The 14894-nt window shown below is 37.2% G+C and overlaps 1 protein-coding gene across 1 annotated transcript; it reads left to right on the top strand.

The window, feature by feature from the left end:
- The first annotated feature begins 6332 nt into the window (after nucleotides 1-6332).
- Nucleotides 6333-7593, top strand: LOC133715451 (large ribosomal subunit protein uL29). Its single transcript, XM_062141952.1, has 4 exons — nucleotides 6333-6447; nucleotides 6546-6681; nucleotides 6785-6941; nucleotides 7328-7593. Exons 1-4 carry the CDS (start codon nucleotides 6444-6446, stop codon nucleotides 7400-7402), a joined length of 372 nt encoding a protein of 123 aa, XP_061997936.1. The 5' UTR covers nucleotides 6333-6443; the 3' UTR covers nucleotides 7403-7593.
- Nucleotides 7594-14894: the final 7301 nt, after the last annotated feature.

The following is a 14894-nucleotide window of genomic DNA, read 5'->3' as shown; positions in this document are numbered from 1 at the left end:
TGCTAATTGATCCAAACAGTAAATCCCTTGCGAGGCTAGGGATCCTCGATTGTGATTAGGGGTGGGCTCGCGAAACCGAAAACCGAAAAAAACCGAGCCGAAAAAAAACCGAACCGAACAAGGAAGAACCGAACTGAACCGATTCTGAACGGTTCGGTTTTCGGTTTTCGGTTTCGGTTCTCCAAGAACCGAACCGAACCGAGAACCGAATTCATGGAAACGACGTCATTTTATGCTAGTTTTTCCAACCCTAATTTATCTTCGTCAGTTCTTCTATTCGATCACTTTGATGCCCGCAGCCCCCGATATTTCACTTCCCTCTAATCCTTTCCTCTCGGACCTCTCGTCCTCTCGTCCTCTTGAGCCTTCGTGAAGACGTGAATCAAGCAGCCTAAATCATCACATCGGTCGCTCGCCGGAGGTCCGCCCATCAACCGCCAGCCTTCGTGATATCAGAAAACCTCGTCCTCTCGAGCCTTCGTGAAGACGTGAATCAAGCAGCCTAAATCATCACATCGGTCGCTCGCCGGAGGTCCGCCCAGCCTAAATATTATCCGATCCAGGTAATATCACGCATCGAACTCAAACTCTCAGTCTTTACATCGACCTCATCAAGCTTTTGGAACATCTTCAGTCCCTAATTTGGTTTTCTCCTTCAGCAAAACCTCTTAGTCTCCTCCAATCGAAGTATTCAAGAGGCAAAGCTTCAGGGATTTTTGAATTCCAGATCAGTTCTGAAACTATTTCGAACTTCGAAGTTGGGCAATCTGTTTTGAGAGTTTTCCGTTTGAAATGTAACTAATGAGTTGATTTGTTCTTCAGGGGTTTACTGATTTGTTCTTTTGTTTAAGAGATTTCATTGTTTAACTTTTATTTTGGCTAATTTTTTGTTCTTATGTCTAATATGCATATCTAGAAAATGCAGAGGCAATCTAAATCAACTGGTACTACTTCTGGTGCTGATCCGAAGATTAAATCAACTTCATCATCTCAGGTAGCATATTTGTTTAACTTTAGTTTTATTGCTTTTGGATTTTCTGGAATTTGGATGTGTAGAGACTTGTTGGTTTATTGCTATTTTGTTGTTGTTTTGCATTCATACAGTGTGTTTGTTGGTGCATTATAGTTAATCCCATTCATTCTATCAGATTGGCAAAATGTTTCTTAAGAATAGGTTTCTTGTGATTCTAGTTAGAGAATATGCCGTGAGTGATATTTTTTTTATTGCAGTACCACAGTGAGATAAGAGAAACATTCAAGGTTTGTACTGTATCTTGATGTCTGATCTGCTTAAGTCACATCCATCCCCAAATACCCAAAGTATAGTTCCACAGTTCAATTTTCTTTATTTGTTGACTGTTTTTCAATTATCTTAATAGATCAATCCAAGTATTGTGCATCTGTCAGGCAGCCCTATTTAGTGACGTTGTGCAATGATCTCAACCTAAGATTGAATAGATTTACACTTGTTTCTTAATGACGTTGTGCAATGATCTCAACCTAATGATCGTGTCTTATTTATAATAAGATCTGTCATTTATTGGGCATAAGTTATTCTTTGTGTATTTGTTCAAAATCTACTTACTGGTTATTGACATCTTTTCTTCAAGATGTTAAAAGTCATTGCTTATTGTGCAGTTTAAGTTTTGTGCTTATTCTGTGTTTTATTCTTTGTGCCCTTTAAAAGTCATTGTTAAAAGTTATTCTTTGTGTTTTGGTGTTTCTTTTTGCAGTTTAAGTTTTGTTTGGTTGCTGTTTCAGTTTTGCTGGAACAGAAATGATGTTTCTATTTTGCTGTTTTGCTGGAGCAGAAATGCTGTTTCTATTTTGCATATTATCTGAAACTGTGTTGCTGAAACTGTTATGCTGCTGTTCTGTTTCTATTTTGCTGTTTCTGGTTTGCTGGGGCAGTTTTGCTGAAACAGTTTTGCTGTAAATTCTGTTTTGCAGATCAACACTAGTATTGGTGAATCTGTAACACCCGTACCGGTTCACGAAGGAAGTTCTGCTGCAACTCCCGAAGTAGAAGGAAGTGAACCAATAGAGCTTCAAGATGATGAAAGTGAGGAAAGCATTCTTGAGGCTTTGAAAAGGAAAGAAATGTCAGATATTTGGGGTCATTTTATTAGGAAAATGAAGGAGGGTAGAGTTAAGGGTGAATGCAAATATTGTGGAAAAGACTTTTTTGCTGATCCTAAGAAGAATGGTACCACCAACCTTATAAATCATGTGGAAAAGTGTCTAAAGTATCCTCCTAATATTGAGATGTTGAAAGCTAAAAAGCAAAAGATTTTGTCTTTTAAAAAACCAACTAGTGAGGTGTGTAGTGTAGAATGCACTCAACAAGAGCTTAATTTGTTATGTGTGGAGTACATCATTCTAGATGAGTTACCATTTTCTCATGTGGAGGGAGAAGGTTTTAGGCATTTTATGGGTAGAGCTCTTCCTTTTTGGAGAATTCCTTCTTGTAAGACAATAGCAAATGATGTGCTTAAGCTTTATTTGGGGGAAAAGAAAAAATTGATGGATCAATTGAGTAGATATAGGTTGTGTCTTACAACCGATACATGGACTTCTATTCAAAACATTAATTACATGGTTCTCACTGCACATTTTATTGATGATGATTGGGTGTTGCATAAGAGAATTCTTAATTTTTGTGTGATCCCAAATCATAAGGGAGAGTCTATAGCTAAGCTTTTGGAGGATTGTTTGTTGGAGTGGGGTATAGAGAAGATTCTCACAATTACCGTAGATAATGCTTCATCAAATGATGTTGCATTGAGGGAGTTGATTAGGAGGATAGGTGGTTGGCAGGTCCCTAATGCACTTTTGCATGGAGGGAAGCATTTGCATGTTAGGTGTGTAGCCCATATTTTAAACTTGATTGTGAATGATGGGTTGGGTGTAATGAGGATGACAATTGAGGCAATTCGTAATGCAGTGAGGTATGTTAGGTCCTCCCCACAAAGACTTGATTTTTTCAAAGAGTGTGTGGAAAGGGTGAAAGTAGAGTGCAAAGGGCTTGTGATTTTAGATGTACCTACTAGATGGAATTCCACATTTTTGATGTTGGAACGGGCTTTGAAACTTCAAAAAGCCTTTGATAGGATGACAGAAGATGATGTCGGTAATTATTGGGCATGGCTTCAAGGTGACACGAATGACAAGCCAAAAGAAGGGCCACCGGCAAGTGTTGATTGGGAGTATGGGGAGCAGTTTGCTGATTTCTTGAGGCCATTTTATGAAGTCACTTTAAGGGTGTGTTGTTCTAATTCTCCTACTATTCATAACACTTTTGGTGATTTACTTCATATTTATGGTGTCTTGCAAGAACAAACTAACCCGATATTATTGGAGATTATATCACCCATGCAAGCCAAGTATAACAAGTATTGAGGTAGTTTTGAAAAGTTGAATCCCTATGTGTTCATTGGTATTGTTCTTGATCCACGTCATAAGCTTGAAAAAGTTGTTGATTATTTTGAGATTATTGATGGGGATATAGATGAAAAGGTGGAAGCAAATACAAAGAGCGTGAAAGATCTCTTATATGAGCTTTACAAGGTGTATGAAGAAGAGGGAAGGGGAAGTGGTCTTAGTGAGGTTGGTGGTTCTCAAACATCAAGTGAGGGGGTATCTTCTTCAAGTAAGGGTTGTACCTTGTTAGAAAGGAGGTTGAAAGAGAAAGAGCAAAGGAGAAGAGCAAAGAAAGCCGAGATCATCAATAATGATGTGGATAGATATCTTGGAGATCCTATTGAAGGTGGTGGTGAAGACTTTGACTTATTGACTTGGTGGAGGGTGAATGGGGTTTGTAAATATCCCATATTGGCCCGCGTTGCGAAGGAGATTCTAGCTATTCCGGTGTCGACCATAGCTTCAGAATCTTCCTTTAGCACGAGTGGGAGGATTATTGATCCATATCGTAGCTCCCTAAGTCCTAGAATGGTGGAGGCCTTGATATGTACACAAAATTGGCTTAGGAGTGAAAATGTGTATTTACATCATGTGCCTACCATTGAGGAGATGGAGTTGTGTGAAGAAGCGGAAATAGGTAATTGTTTCTATTTTCTCATTTAATGTTTTTGGGATTAATGAAGTTGTAATTTTTATGTTATATATGATTGTATGTATTTCAATGTCTAATGTCTTTCTTTTTATTATTCTCTTATGCCAATGTAGAATTGCTTAAGATGCCATGTGGAGCTGCGGTGGGGAGTAGTCGGAGTGGTATGTTACCTCCAAAGTCGAACACTTCATCTTTCCGAGCTTGAGATCATGCATTCCTTGAGTTCCTTCATATGTTGATGTTTGTTCATTATCTTTGTGATGTTTAATCTTTTAGTGAACTTAAACATTTTCAATTTGTGAGGTTAGTGTTGATGACTTGATGGACATTATAGACTTTGGACTTTATATTTTTTGACCATTTCATATGTTGATGGACTATATTGTTGAAATGTTGATGGACTTTATAAATTTTGGACTAAATTTATTGTTTTGAAGCTTTGAACTTTGAAGTTTAAATTGTGAACTATGGAATATGGATATGGATTATGGAGTATAGATTATTGCCTATTGAATGTATAGGTTCGAAGAAACAAAAAACTTCCGGACTTAAAATACCGAAGAGGTAGAATTAAAAGTGGTAAAAATATGTTTAAAAAAAAAAAAAAAAAAAACTGAACTGGACCGAACCGGACCGGTCGGTTCGGTTTTCGGTTTCAACTTCTGAAAAACACAGAACCGAACCGAACCGAACCGAACCGAAGTCCAAGTTCGGTTCAGTTCTCGGTTTAGGCCTAAAACCGACCCGATTTGACCCGAACCCACCCCTAATTGTGATGGGGCGTGCTGCGCGCTATTCCTATAGGAGTATAGGAGAAGTACTAGTGTTACCAGGATCGCTGGTTTCCCATGCGACCTGTGTTTCGGATCGGACAATCCCAATGACAGTACGTCCGCGACCTGGATTACCATGTTTAGCGATCCCATATTGAAGCAATGAAGCAACATATATTGCTATTTGGGGTTATTGAAGAAAATCGATGTCTTCTTTGACGTTAGACTGCCACTTAGTTGACGCAGGAGGGTGATTATGCTGGATAATTCTTATGTTCACCCCTTGGGTGAATTAACATATTCATATTCTCTTGCGATTAAGGCATAATAACTTTATAATTTTCTAATCCGACCATTCATGTTGTATAACGATTTCTGACTCGATTGATTTTGTACAGAGATGATCTTTAAAGGCTTATTTAAGATATAGACCGTTGAATTATGAATTTATTAAGTAAAAGTATGTTAATCGACAATGAGAGGTGAATATGCTCATTCACCCTAGGGGTGAACCTAAAAATTGTTTGATTATGCTTATCTAGCTTGCCATTGTCTATCTAACTTGGGAATCACTTATTTTCACATCTCTACTCTTTGGTTTTTCAAATTTTAAAGGCACCAACTTCACCATTTTTTTTTTTAAAAAGGCACCAACTTAAGTGCCTCTCTTTAATTCATTGGTCAGTAAAGTCTTTTTAATTTTTTTATTTCCCAAACCAAAAATTCATTTTAAATGGTTTTATTTACAGTAAAAATTTCTTTAATGGTCAATGATCTATTTATTTCTTCAAAAATAACAAAAATTAATAACAAAACTAATTTCAAAACTACTGTAAAGTCTAAAGAATCAATTTTGAAACAAGTTGATTATTCTTTTTGTAAAAATATGTGCAGTATATATTCGGTGGTTTAAAAAATTATAGAAAAAACTTTTGGTTACATTGCAATGTAGGGGTTTCTCCAAAAAAAAAAAAAACCAAATGTAGGGGAATCAGAGCCCATCCAGGCCCAAGCGTAAATGGGCCTGGTTCACAAGCATAGTCCTTTCTCTGTACTTCTATAGTAACCCAACCCAAAAGAAAACACAAAACATCATTATATGTAAATTGATAAGCACATCTCAATTCTCGTTTCTAGACCATTAGATGAAAGAGAAGAAGAATGGAAGGGGATGCTGATTTGCGCTGAGCACCTTTCAATTTTCATCCCCTAAGTTGAACGAAAAAATTTAACGAAAATATGAAACAGTTAATTCCGCGAATATGTACGTTAGAAAAGCGGAGAATTTACCAAACTCACTAAATAATTGCTGTAAATCCCGAGTAATCTCATTTTGGACCATTGATTATTACCTTTTACGTTGTAACTTCTTTTCACTACGTTGTGAAAATTCTCTTGGGCCTGTTACGATCCTAAAACACAACAATACATTACAAAGCCCAAATCAGCATCAGCCCAATAACACACAAACCTAGCCCACTACTCGCTTTATATAAAACCCTCTAAACCCACGAACCCCTCTCATAGTATTAGGGTTTCATTTTTTCAGTGAAGCTAAAGAGAGAGCCGCCGTTGCAGAACCTCACCCACACAGCGCAATGGGTACCTCCCAATCTCACTCTTTCTCTTCGATTTCGTTCTTTAATATTGACCCATTTTCAATTTCTGATCTTGGTTCTTGTTGTTTGAATCTGTAACAGCCAGAATCAAGGTACACGAGCTGAGGCAGAAGTCGAAGGCCGATCTTTTGGCCCAGCTCAAGGATCTCAAGGCGGAGCTGGCCCTCCTCCGCGTCGCCAAGGTCACCGGTGGAGCACCCAACAAGCTCTCCAAGATGTAAGAGCGAACCCAAGAACCCTAATTTTGTTTGTTGTGGTTTTTTGGTTTCTTTGTTTTTGTGAATCAAAGATGTGATTTTTTTTTTGGGTGGGTTTTGCAGTAAGGTTGTGAGGCTTGGGATTGCTCAGGTGTTGACAGTGATCTCTCAGAAGCAGAAGGCTGCGTTGAGGGAAGTGTACAAGAACAAGAAGCTCTTGCCTCTTGATCTTCGTCCCAAGAAGACCAGGGCCATTCGCCGAAAGCTCACCAAGCACCAGGTACTCACCTTTGTTTAGTTGCTCTTTGTTTATGTGCTCCGATTTGAAATGATTGAACTTTCTGTGAATAGTTATTAAGAAACTAGTGTGCCCAGTTCATTGTCTCTCTAGTTGGTTTAGCTGTGTTTATGTTAGTTTTTTTAGGGTGAGGAGTGATTCTAATCTAAGCTTTTTAGGTGAAAAACGGGATGATTTGATATTTATGTAGTAATATGTAATGGAAAAGTACAACGATTTTGTATTGTTTAGGTGAAACTCTTGCCATAATGGACTGGTTTGCTTATATTTGATTACTGAATAGTGTTTGGTCAAGTGAATTTTGAGAAGAATTAATGTACTTGAGTTTATGGTTTGTGTTGATTTGGTTGTGGGATATGCTTGTGCAGGCATCTTTGAAGACTGAACGTGAGAAGAAGAGGGAGATGTACTACCCCTTGAGGAAGTTTGCCATCAAGGCATAGAGTGTTGGTTTGCTTAAGTTAGAAAATCTATCTTCTGTAATAGAAACTTCTGGTCACAAGTTTTGATTTTGAATTAATATGTTGAACATGAGATTCTGGTGTTTAATTTGACTTCTCTAGGTTGGGTATCACCCGAACCGATTATGTGTTCTTCTCCGGTGCAATGGTAGTTTAAATTTCTTTTAGATTTCTATTAATGCCTCTGGGTTTATCCTTTGATTCTTCTGGTTGAATACAACATTTTGGTTGAATCCCACCTCTATTAATGCCCAATCTATATTAGAGATTTTGGTTTTATATATTGGTTATATTTAGCTTTTATTATATGGCTTGGTTGATCAGCTTGGTTTATTATACCTTGGTCCATTGGTCTGGACCTTAATGAGGTCTATTCTGGAGTATAAATGATTCAATATGAGCTCAAGTCTGCAATAATTGCCTGAACTTAGTCTTGTTTAAATGATTAGTTGTCAATGGATTTGGATTTCTACTATGAGCTCTAGACCCTGCCTTTAGGTATTTGTTTAATCTCAGTTTGATGTGTGCACATTTTCTACCCTACTTTAATTACATCTGCAACTTACTGTTATGTGAACCAAGGTCAATTGATGTCTGGTGACGGGTTTCTGAGTGAATGAGTGAGTGAGTAAGTGAACTGCCAGCCATAAAGGAGAAAAATTAATTGGGATCTGTCTGACTTTGCCACCTTTTGAGGTTGTTCAATTTCATTAGTCACCGTTTCTATTCATTACAGGCGTGCCCACATTCTTTGATTTTATGCTTTCCCTGATTTGGCCTCCAAATGTCTGGTGAATGCTGGCTAGCAAAGAATTCTAGCTTCAAAATTCATGCTACCAGTTCATATACTCTTCATTAGTTCTGGTCATTAGTATTACTGTCTTCAATTTCATTTGTATTATTACCTGCTTTGTTTTAAAATACATCAAATTTGGAAGCAACTTGTGATCTTAGGTAGAGTTGCACATCATTCAGCATCATTGCTTGTGTTGTGTGAACCTGATGCCTGCCTGTTTGACCCGAGTTTGTGCTGTACTTTGCCATATCATAGATTATTTTTTGTAAAATCGATAACTCTACAAGAAAGCTTCTGAGCTTGTATTTCTCTCTGTATTAAAAAGCGCGCCTTAAGGCCTGAAAGGCGCAATTTTCCAATTCTACTGCGTCTGTTTTGATCGCAAGGCTCAAAGGCTTAAAAAGCGTACGCTGAAGGCGTGAAAGGCAAGGCAAAGGCCTACGCCTTAGAGAAGAAGAGAGAGAGAGAGAGAGAGAAAAAAAAAGAAAAAAAAAGAAGGCCATGACTTGCATGCTTCTTCTTTCTGGCACCATATTCAGAATTCCATTGTGCGTGTTGATCAGACTCGTGAGGTTTAGAGAATTGGAAAGAAAAGGTCTTAATCTATAGCTAGATTAGTTGAATAGGACTCTTATCATATCCTAACAAATGACGGATTTTAATATATCACCAATCCTTGTTACAATCAAATACTTTGTTCTAAAACAGAATTATTCAAGTTGGTTGCAGGTGAAAAATCATTTAACCATTGTGATTGAAGATATTGAATCATTCAAAGATCACCTAATGCTTAAGCTAAGTTGCAAGGATTTTGTTTTAGGATGACTGCCCAGATACTGAAAAACAATCTATAATATTGATGTTCTAGTATGGTTATATATATTTTTTCTTTATTATGCAAGGCTTACGCTTTACGCGTCGAGGCTTACGCCTTCACAAGGCTCTCCCAAAAACGCCTCAGATTGCGCCTCAGCGTTTTAAAACATTGGTATTTCTACAGCCTGGTTCAAACAACTTCACAACTAGTGCTGCTCTCTGTCTGTCTGTCTATTTGTTTCTAAATCTTGGTGTATGAGACTGATAATTTAGTGAATGACTATTAACTTCAACCAAATGGGTTCTTCCAAACAAGGTATTGAACCCGTACTCATTCTTTTGGTTCACATGTGGCTTCCATGTGCACTATGCAGTAGTGAGGACACATGGTAGCTAGTATCATAAGTCAGGCTAACATCTTCCTTCACTCACGTAGTCACTTGTGGCCTTATTCTGCAGATGAAGAGCAAACAAATACTTGGATAACTGAAATGGTGGAGAATCTATCTCCAAGACCTCCTACACAATTTTTTTTTTCTTTCTAATATTATATGAGACAGTTTCAAAAGCTTGAGCTGTTAGGAAATAGACTAACAATGTATATCAAACTAAACACCGCATTTTTTAAAGTAAAAATTATATGTATACTCATCGGCGTGGCGTCAGATTCATACTTGACATTTTCCCAATCTCCTCTTTCGCAAGTGTTGCAATTGCGCATGTTCAAAACATTTTCTAAATGCACAGGGCCACATATTTTGGTTTAATTAAGAACGAACTTGTCACAACAATGAAGCACACATTTCTAGCTATATTGCTTTTCTGTCAAACAGCATTTCAGCAATCAGTTTGATTTATTTATTTTTCGATGGGACAATCAGTTTGAATTGTATACACAGTATTCAAAGCCGTAAGTCCTGCTGCGAATCCAGAACGCCAGAACATATTTCGCGCAGGTTCAAAACATGTTCTAGATGCACACCGCCACAATAATGAAGCACACATTTCTAGCTATATTGCTTTTCTGTCAATCATTTTGAATTGTACACACAGATTGCGCATGCATGTATTAAAAGCCGCGAGTCCTGCTGGGAATCCAGAACACCAGAACTTATTTGGTATATATTAAAAATTAGAAATTATTCTATGCACCGACGGTGCAAGTGACCCAACCCTTATAAAATAATCTCAACCCTTGATATTTATTATCAACTTTATTTTTAATAAACAAAAAGTGTATTTAATGCAATCTAACCATTCATTTATGTTGGTGCAAGTGCACGGCGGTGCTCTGAATAATCTCTCATTAAAAATATCTATCACGTATTTTAATATTTGAATTTGAGATTTGTTAATTGTTATGATGGCTCTAAGCCTCCAACTATTATTGAATTCTTCAGAGTACAAACAACTTGACTCATTCACAGTCTTACAGTTAGAGACTTAGAGCATGTAGCCCTTGAAATCAAACATTACCTAACTCACATTCACATCCACATCTCAAATGTCACCTAACTCACATTCACATCCACATCTCAAATGTCATCATAATCCTCATCCATACAAGCACAAGTTATAGGTCCTCTGGTGTTCTGTTGACTTTTTCTTAGATCAAGAGCGATTTTCTTAGTTTTTTTTGTGCTTTGTCTGTGTCCACCGTACCTTTTTAATCAAGACAAAATTAACAACACCATTTCGATAACTTATGACGGTCTGAAAGCTTAGGTTTTGTATTTTTATAGAGCCTCGTTCAACAACTACTTTGTTCAATAGATCGACTAGCTAGTGTCCTCGATCTGTCTCTACGAGTTGGCTTCGATCTCCCGACTTAGACAGTTACATGAATCGTATTATATTGTACTTCTGATAAAGATTTGAACTGGTCTTTTGCGACTTAATGTTACAGTACGTTGATTGCAGGGTTGACCAGAACGTACTGTCTCTTTCTCTCGATCCCCTGTTCTACAAGTTTACCTGAAACAAGAAGCTAGCTAGGTAAACACATAAACATAAACTTGTTCCTAATTGATATGTGTAAGTTCCCTACTTTAATAGCTACTTGCCCACTTCCCGGAATTGGAAGATATTGAAGGCCGTCCACCGTGCTCGAGTTTTTGTTCAGCCAGTGTTAAGAAACTCAATGTCTGTATTTTTTTTTTTCTCCTTAAATGGTATACTTGTCAAATGCTTGAATTTTCAGGGGTAAGTATGTGCACTGTGCAAGAAATAGTGAGGGAACAAAGGTGGCGCAAAGAGACTAAGGTATCCAAGTTGTTCGATAGATTGCTTAAAAGACCAAGACAAGAGTAACTAATCGATAAATTGTTGATCTTAAAATGAGAAATGTGTAGACTGAACTTGAACAATTATTATTTTTCAGGTACTCCCTCTTTTTGTAGGTATGAAAACTTGAAAATTTCACATGTCCAAAACAATCCTCTAGATGCACACCTCCAATCATTGGTTATACGGGTATTCGATCAGATGTTTGACAAACCAGTGCTTAGCTTTTCATCTAGTAATAAGTACTACTATATCTTATATTTTTGATAAGTCTATCTACCTACGTACAAATTGAGAACTTTTCAAAATAATGCAATATGCATGCACCCTTTTTAATTTAAAATTATCTTATGTCAGAATATCAACATCGTTAAAACATGATTTTTTAGGACTTGTTTCAAGTGATGAATTAAAAAAAAAAAATCCAAAAATTGTAAAAAAAAAAAAAAATCATTCGAGAATTTTGAGACCCGTCAAGCGGTGCACATTCTAAAAAGTATGCTTCATTAATTGTGAGATTATGTCATGAGAATTTCAAAAAGCAAGAACTTTGACATAGTTTTGGAGATGCTATGCGAGCACTCGTGGTCTACAGAAACATGTTAGACCTTGTCAAGAACTTTTTTTGCTAAATTTCTTCTATGTCATTAATACATAATTTTCAGGAGCTTCTCTAAGTAAAGGACCTCAAAAATTTTGACCCAATTTTTTTAGTGATTTTTTTTTTTGGGTTTTTCAACTTCAGAAAATCGTAAAAAAAAAAAAAAAAAAATCAGGTCAAGATGTTGTAGTTCTGTTAATTCTAGAATTACTTAAAAATCATGATTTATCAATGAAAAGATTTTGATAAGAAAATAAGAACATAAAATTTTGACAAAAAAAAAAGGTGTGCTATATATAGTTCATAGTTTAGAGTGGAAATCATGGTTTTAGACAACTTTTAATTTTTAATTTTTTTATGGTAAAAATTATGTATTGTTTATTAAGGTCCATTGCTCTGGACTCAAATTAGGTTTTTATTATTATTATTATTTTTAATTAAATAAACAACTCAAAATCTCAAATGCTACGACTAGTTTTTTATGAGTCGAACTCACATCCTCACATTTATGAAGGGGAGACTATGCCACTAGACTAAATGATACTGGGCAATTAAGTCTATTCTAGTGTATGGATAAATGGATATTTCAACTTATCAAAAACAAAAAAAATGGAAATTTCAATGTTAAAGTAATTCTGGTCCTAAACGACACTTCGTGAGTTTGCAAGCAATTTCTTGTGTGGAAATTAATCAAATTATTGCAAGTTCGATGAACAAATATAACTCGTATGAGCAAGATAATAATCATGCCTACTGGCAAAGGTGTAGACGACGGCGTAGTTACAGGTTTGATCTTTGATACATATATCTAGTTAGAGAAATGTTGGCTTGATCTTATATTGTGATCCTGTCTCGGATTTGGTATCTGAAATTCAAGATTTGTTTTCATGGCTCTCATATCATTGAAAATCTGGGAGAGCTAAGCTTCTAGTTCTAACAAACTGCTTTAACTAATTCACAGGGGCCTTGCCTTTTGTGAAGTTATTGCAATCAACATATAAGTAGATGTCCACATTTGAAGTTAAACTTTTAATTTCATCACCGTCCTCCATAATACAAAATACAAAATATAAATCCTCAAATAATCACCATTGTTCTGTTGCGGGCACTCGCTTTTGACCTTTTCTCTTCTCTTGACTTGTTCATAATCTCTTTGTTAGTTCTGGTCATTAGCATATGTTGATGTATATTACCAAACTTTGTTTACACTGTCTCTGTCTTGAACATCATTTATATTATTATACCTGCTTTGTTTCTTGCATAAGGGTACAATTTTTTTTTAAGATACTTATTATGATCTCAGATATGGTCTCACGTCATTCAAATTTCCAGGGTTGAATTGCGGCAGCAGCAGCATTACATAAGTTATATGTTGCTTGTGCTGTATGAAACTGTAATGCCTGCCTATTTGACCCTCGGAGGGCATGCACTCGTTTTTTCAAAGATGAGATTTCTTATAAAATCAAAAACGCTTTGATCAGCTAATTAATATGTTTTGTTCCGTTCGATCTTCTTTTCTAATTCTCATTCCAAAGGATTAATGAGTGAATGACCATCAATTCTAATCAAATGGGTCCTACAGAAAAGGGTTTAATGCCCTTACATTTACTTGTACCCCGGCATTTTGGGTTATATGAGACTAACATTAATAGTGAGGAGACGGTTTGTTATTTTCCGTATGTTGAGACTTGAGCTAGCTATCATCCTAGACACTGTCATGTGAAGTCCGAATCTGCACTTGGATGACTGAACTGTGATAGAGGGGGCACTTAAATCCACAATTTCCTACAAATAAAATTTTGATACTATATTAGACAATCACTGAATCCCAAAACCTTAACCTATCAAAAAATGAACTAGCAATACATATCACAATAATCACATATACAAGTGTACAACTACATGTATTGATGTATAATTATGAACGAAGCTCATCACAATGTTAATGGAGTATTTTATAATAAAAGAAAAAATTGGGTATATGTGGTTATTAATGATGCATGGCGTCCATAAACTCATACTAGACATTTTCTCAATTCCCTCTTTTATGGTTGATGAAATTAGACATGTTTAAAACGTTGAACACCATGCCACCAAATATTGGTTTAATAGAACTTATCACAACTTTGAATTGCATGTGCACACAGATTGTGCATGCATGTATCCAAAGCCGCGGTCCTCTGGAAAGCCAGAAGAAAAAAACTATTATGGGATATATATATATATATATACAGAGCCGTTCGAGAGCGGACGTCCGCAACCCAGAAAAAGTGCGGACGTCGCTGCTCCGGCATCGATCGACGGGCGACGGCACGGCGCGGCTCACCGGAGGGAGGCCAGGGGTCGTGCGGAGGGGTCTGCGGTCGGGTGGAGTCGCCGGCGACGGGTTTTGGGTGCTGCACAGAACCTACAGTTGCAGGTGAGGTGGCTGCCCAGAAACCGGCAAGCCCGACCTCCTCCGACCTCGAATGGTGCCCAGAACGGTTCGGGACGCCTCCGGCCTCCCTCCTGCAAGCCCCGCGCCACCGTCGCCGCCTGCTGCGTCGACGTCCGCACTTTAGCGGCAGTGCTGACGTCCGCCCTTGATCGGTCCTGTATATATATATATACCTTCTTGGCTAAGGACATCGACGTCCGCACTTTAGCGACAGTGCGGACGTCCGCCCTTGATCGGTCCTGTATATATATATATATATACCTTCTTGGCTAAGGACATCCTTACCTAAGCTTAGGTACGGATTTCCAGTTTTTGGCAACTTTTCGATCACATATTCACATCTTAACCATTCAGTTTTTAGGTCCTAATGTATAGATCATCTCTGCAAAATTTCAACCGAATTGATGATCGTTAAGGCATCCAAAACTGCAATTTATACGAACGAACCGAATCTGTCGAACTGGAACCGTTCGTGTACATTGTTGTAAATTGCATTTTTGAATGCCTTAACGATCATCAATTTGGCTGAAATTTTGCAGAG

The sequence above is a fragment of the Rosa rugosa genome, chromosome 6, assembly GCF_958449725.1.
Source record: "Rosa rugosa chromosome 6, drRosRugo1.1, whole genome shotgun sequence".
Lineage (NCBI taxonomy): Eukaryota > Viridiplantae > Streptophyta > Magnoliopsida > Rosales > Rosaceae > Rosa > Rosa rugosa.
Note: the sequence above shows the minus strand (reverse complement) of the source record. Positions and strands in the feature narration are given on the sequence as shown.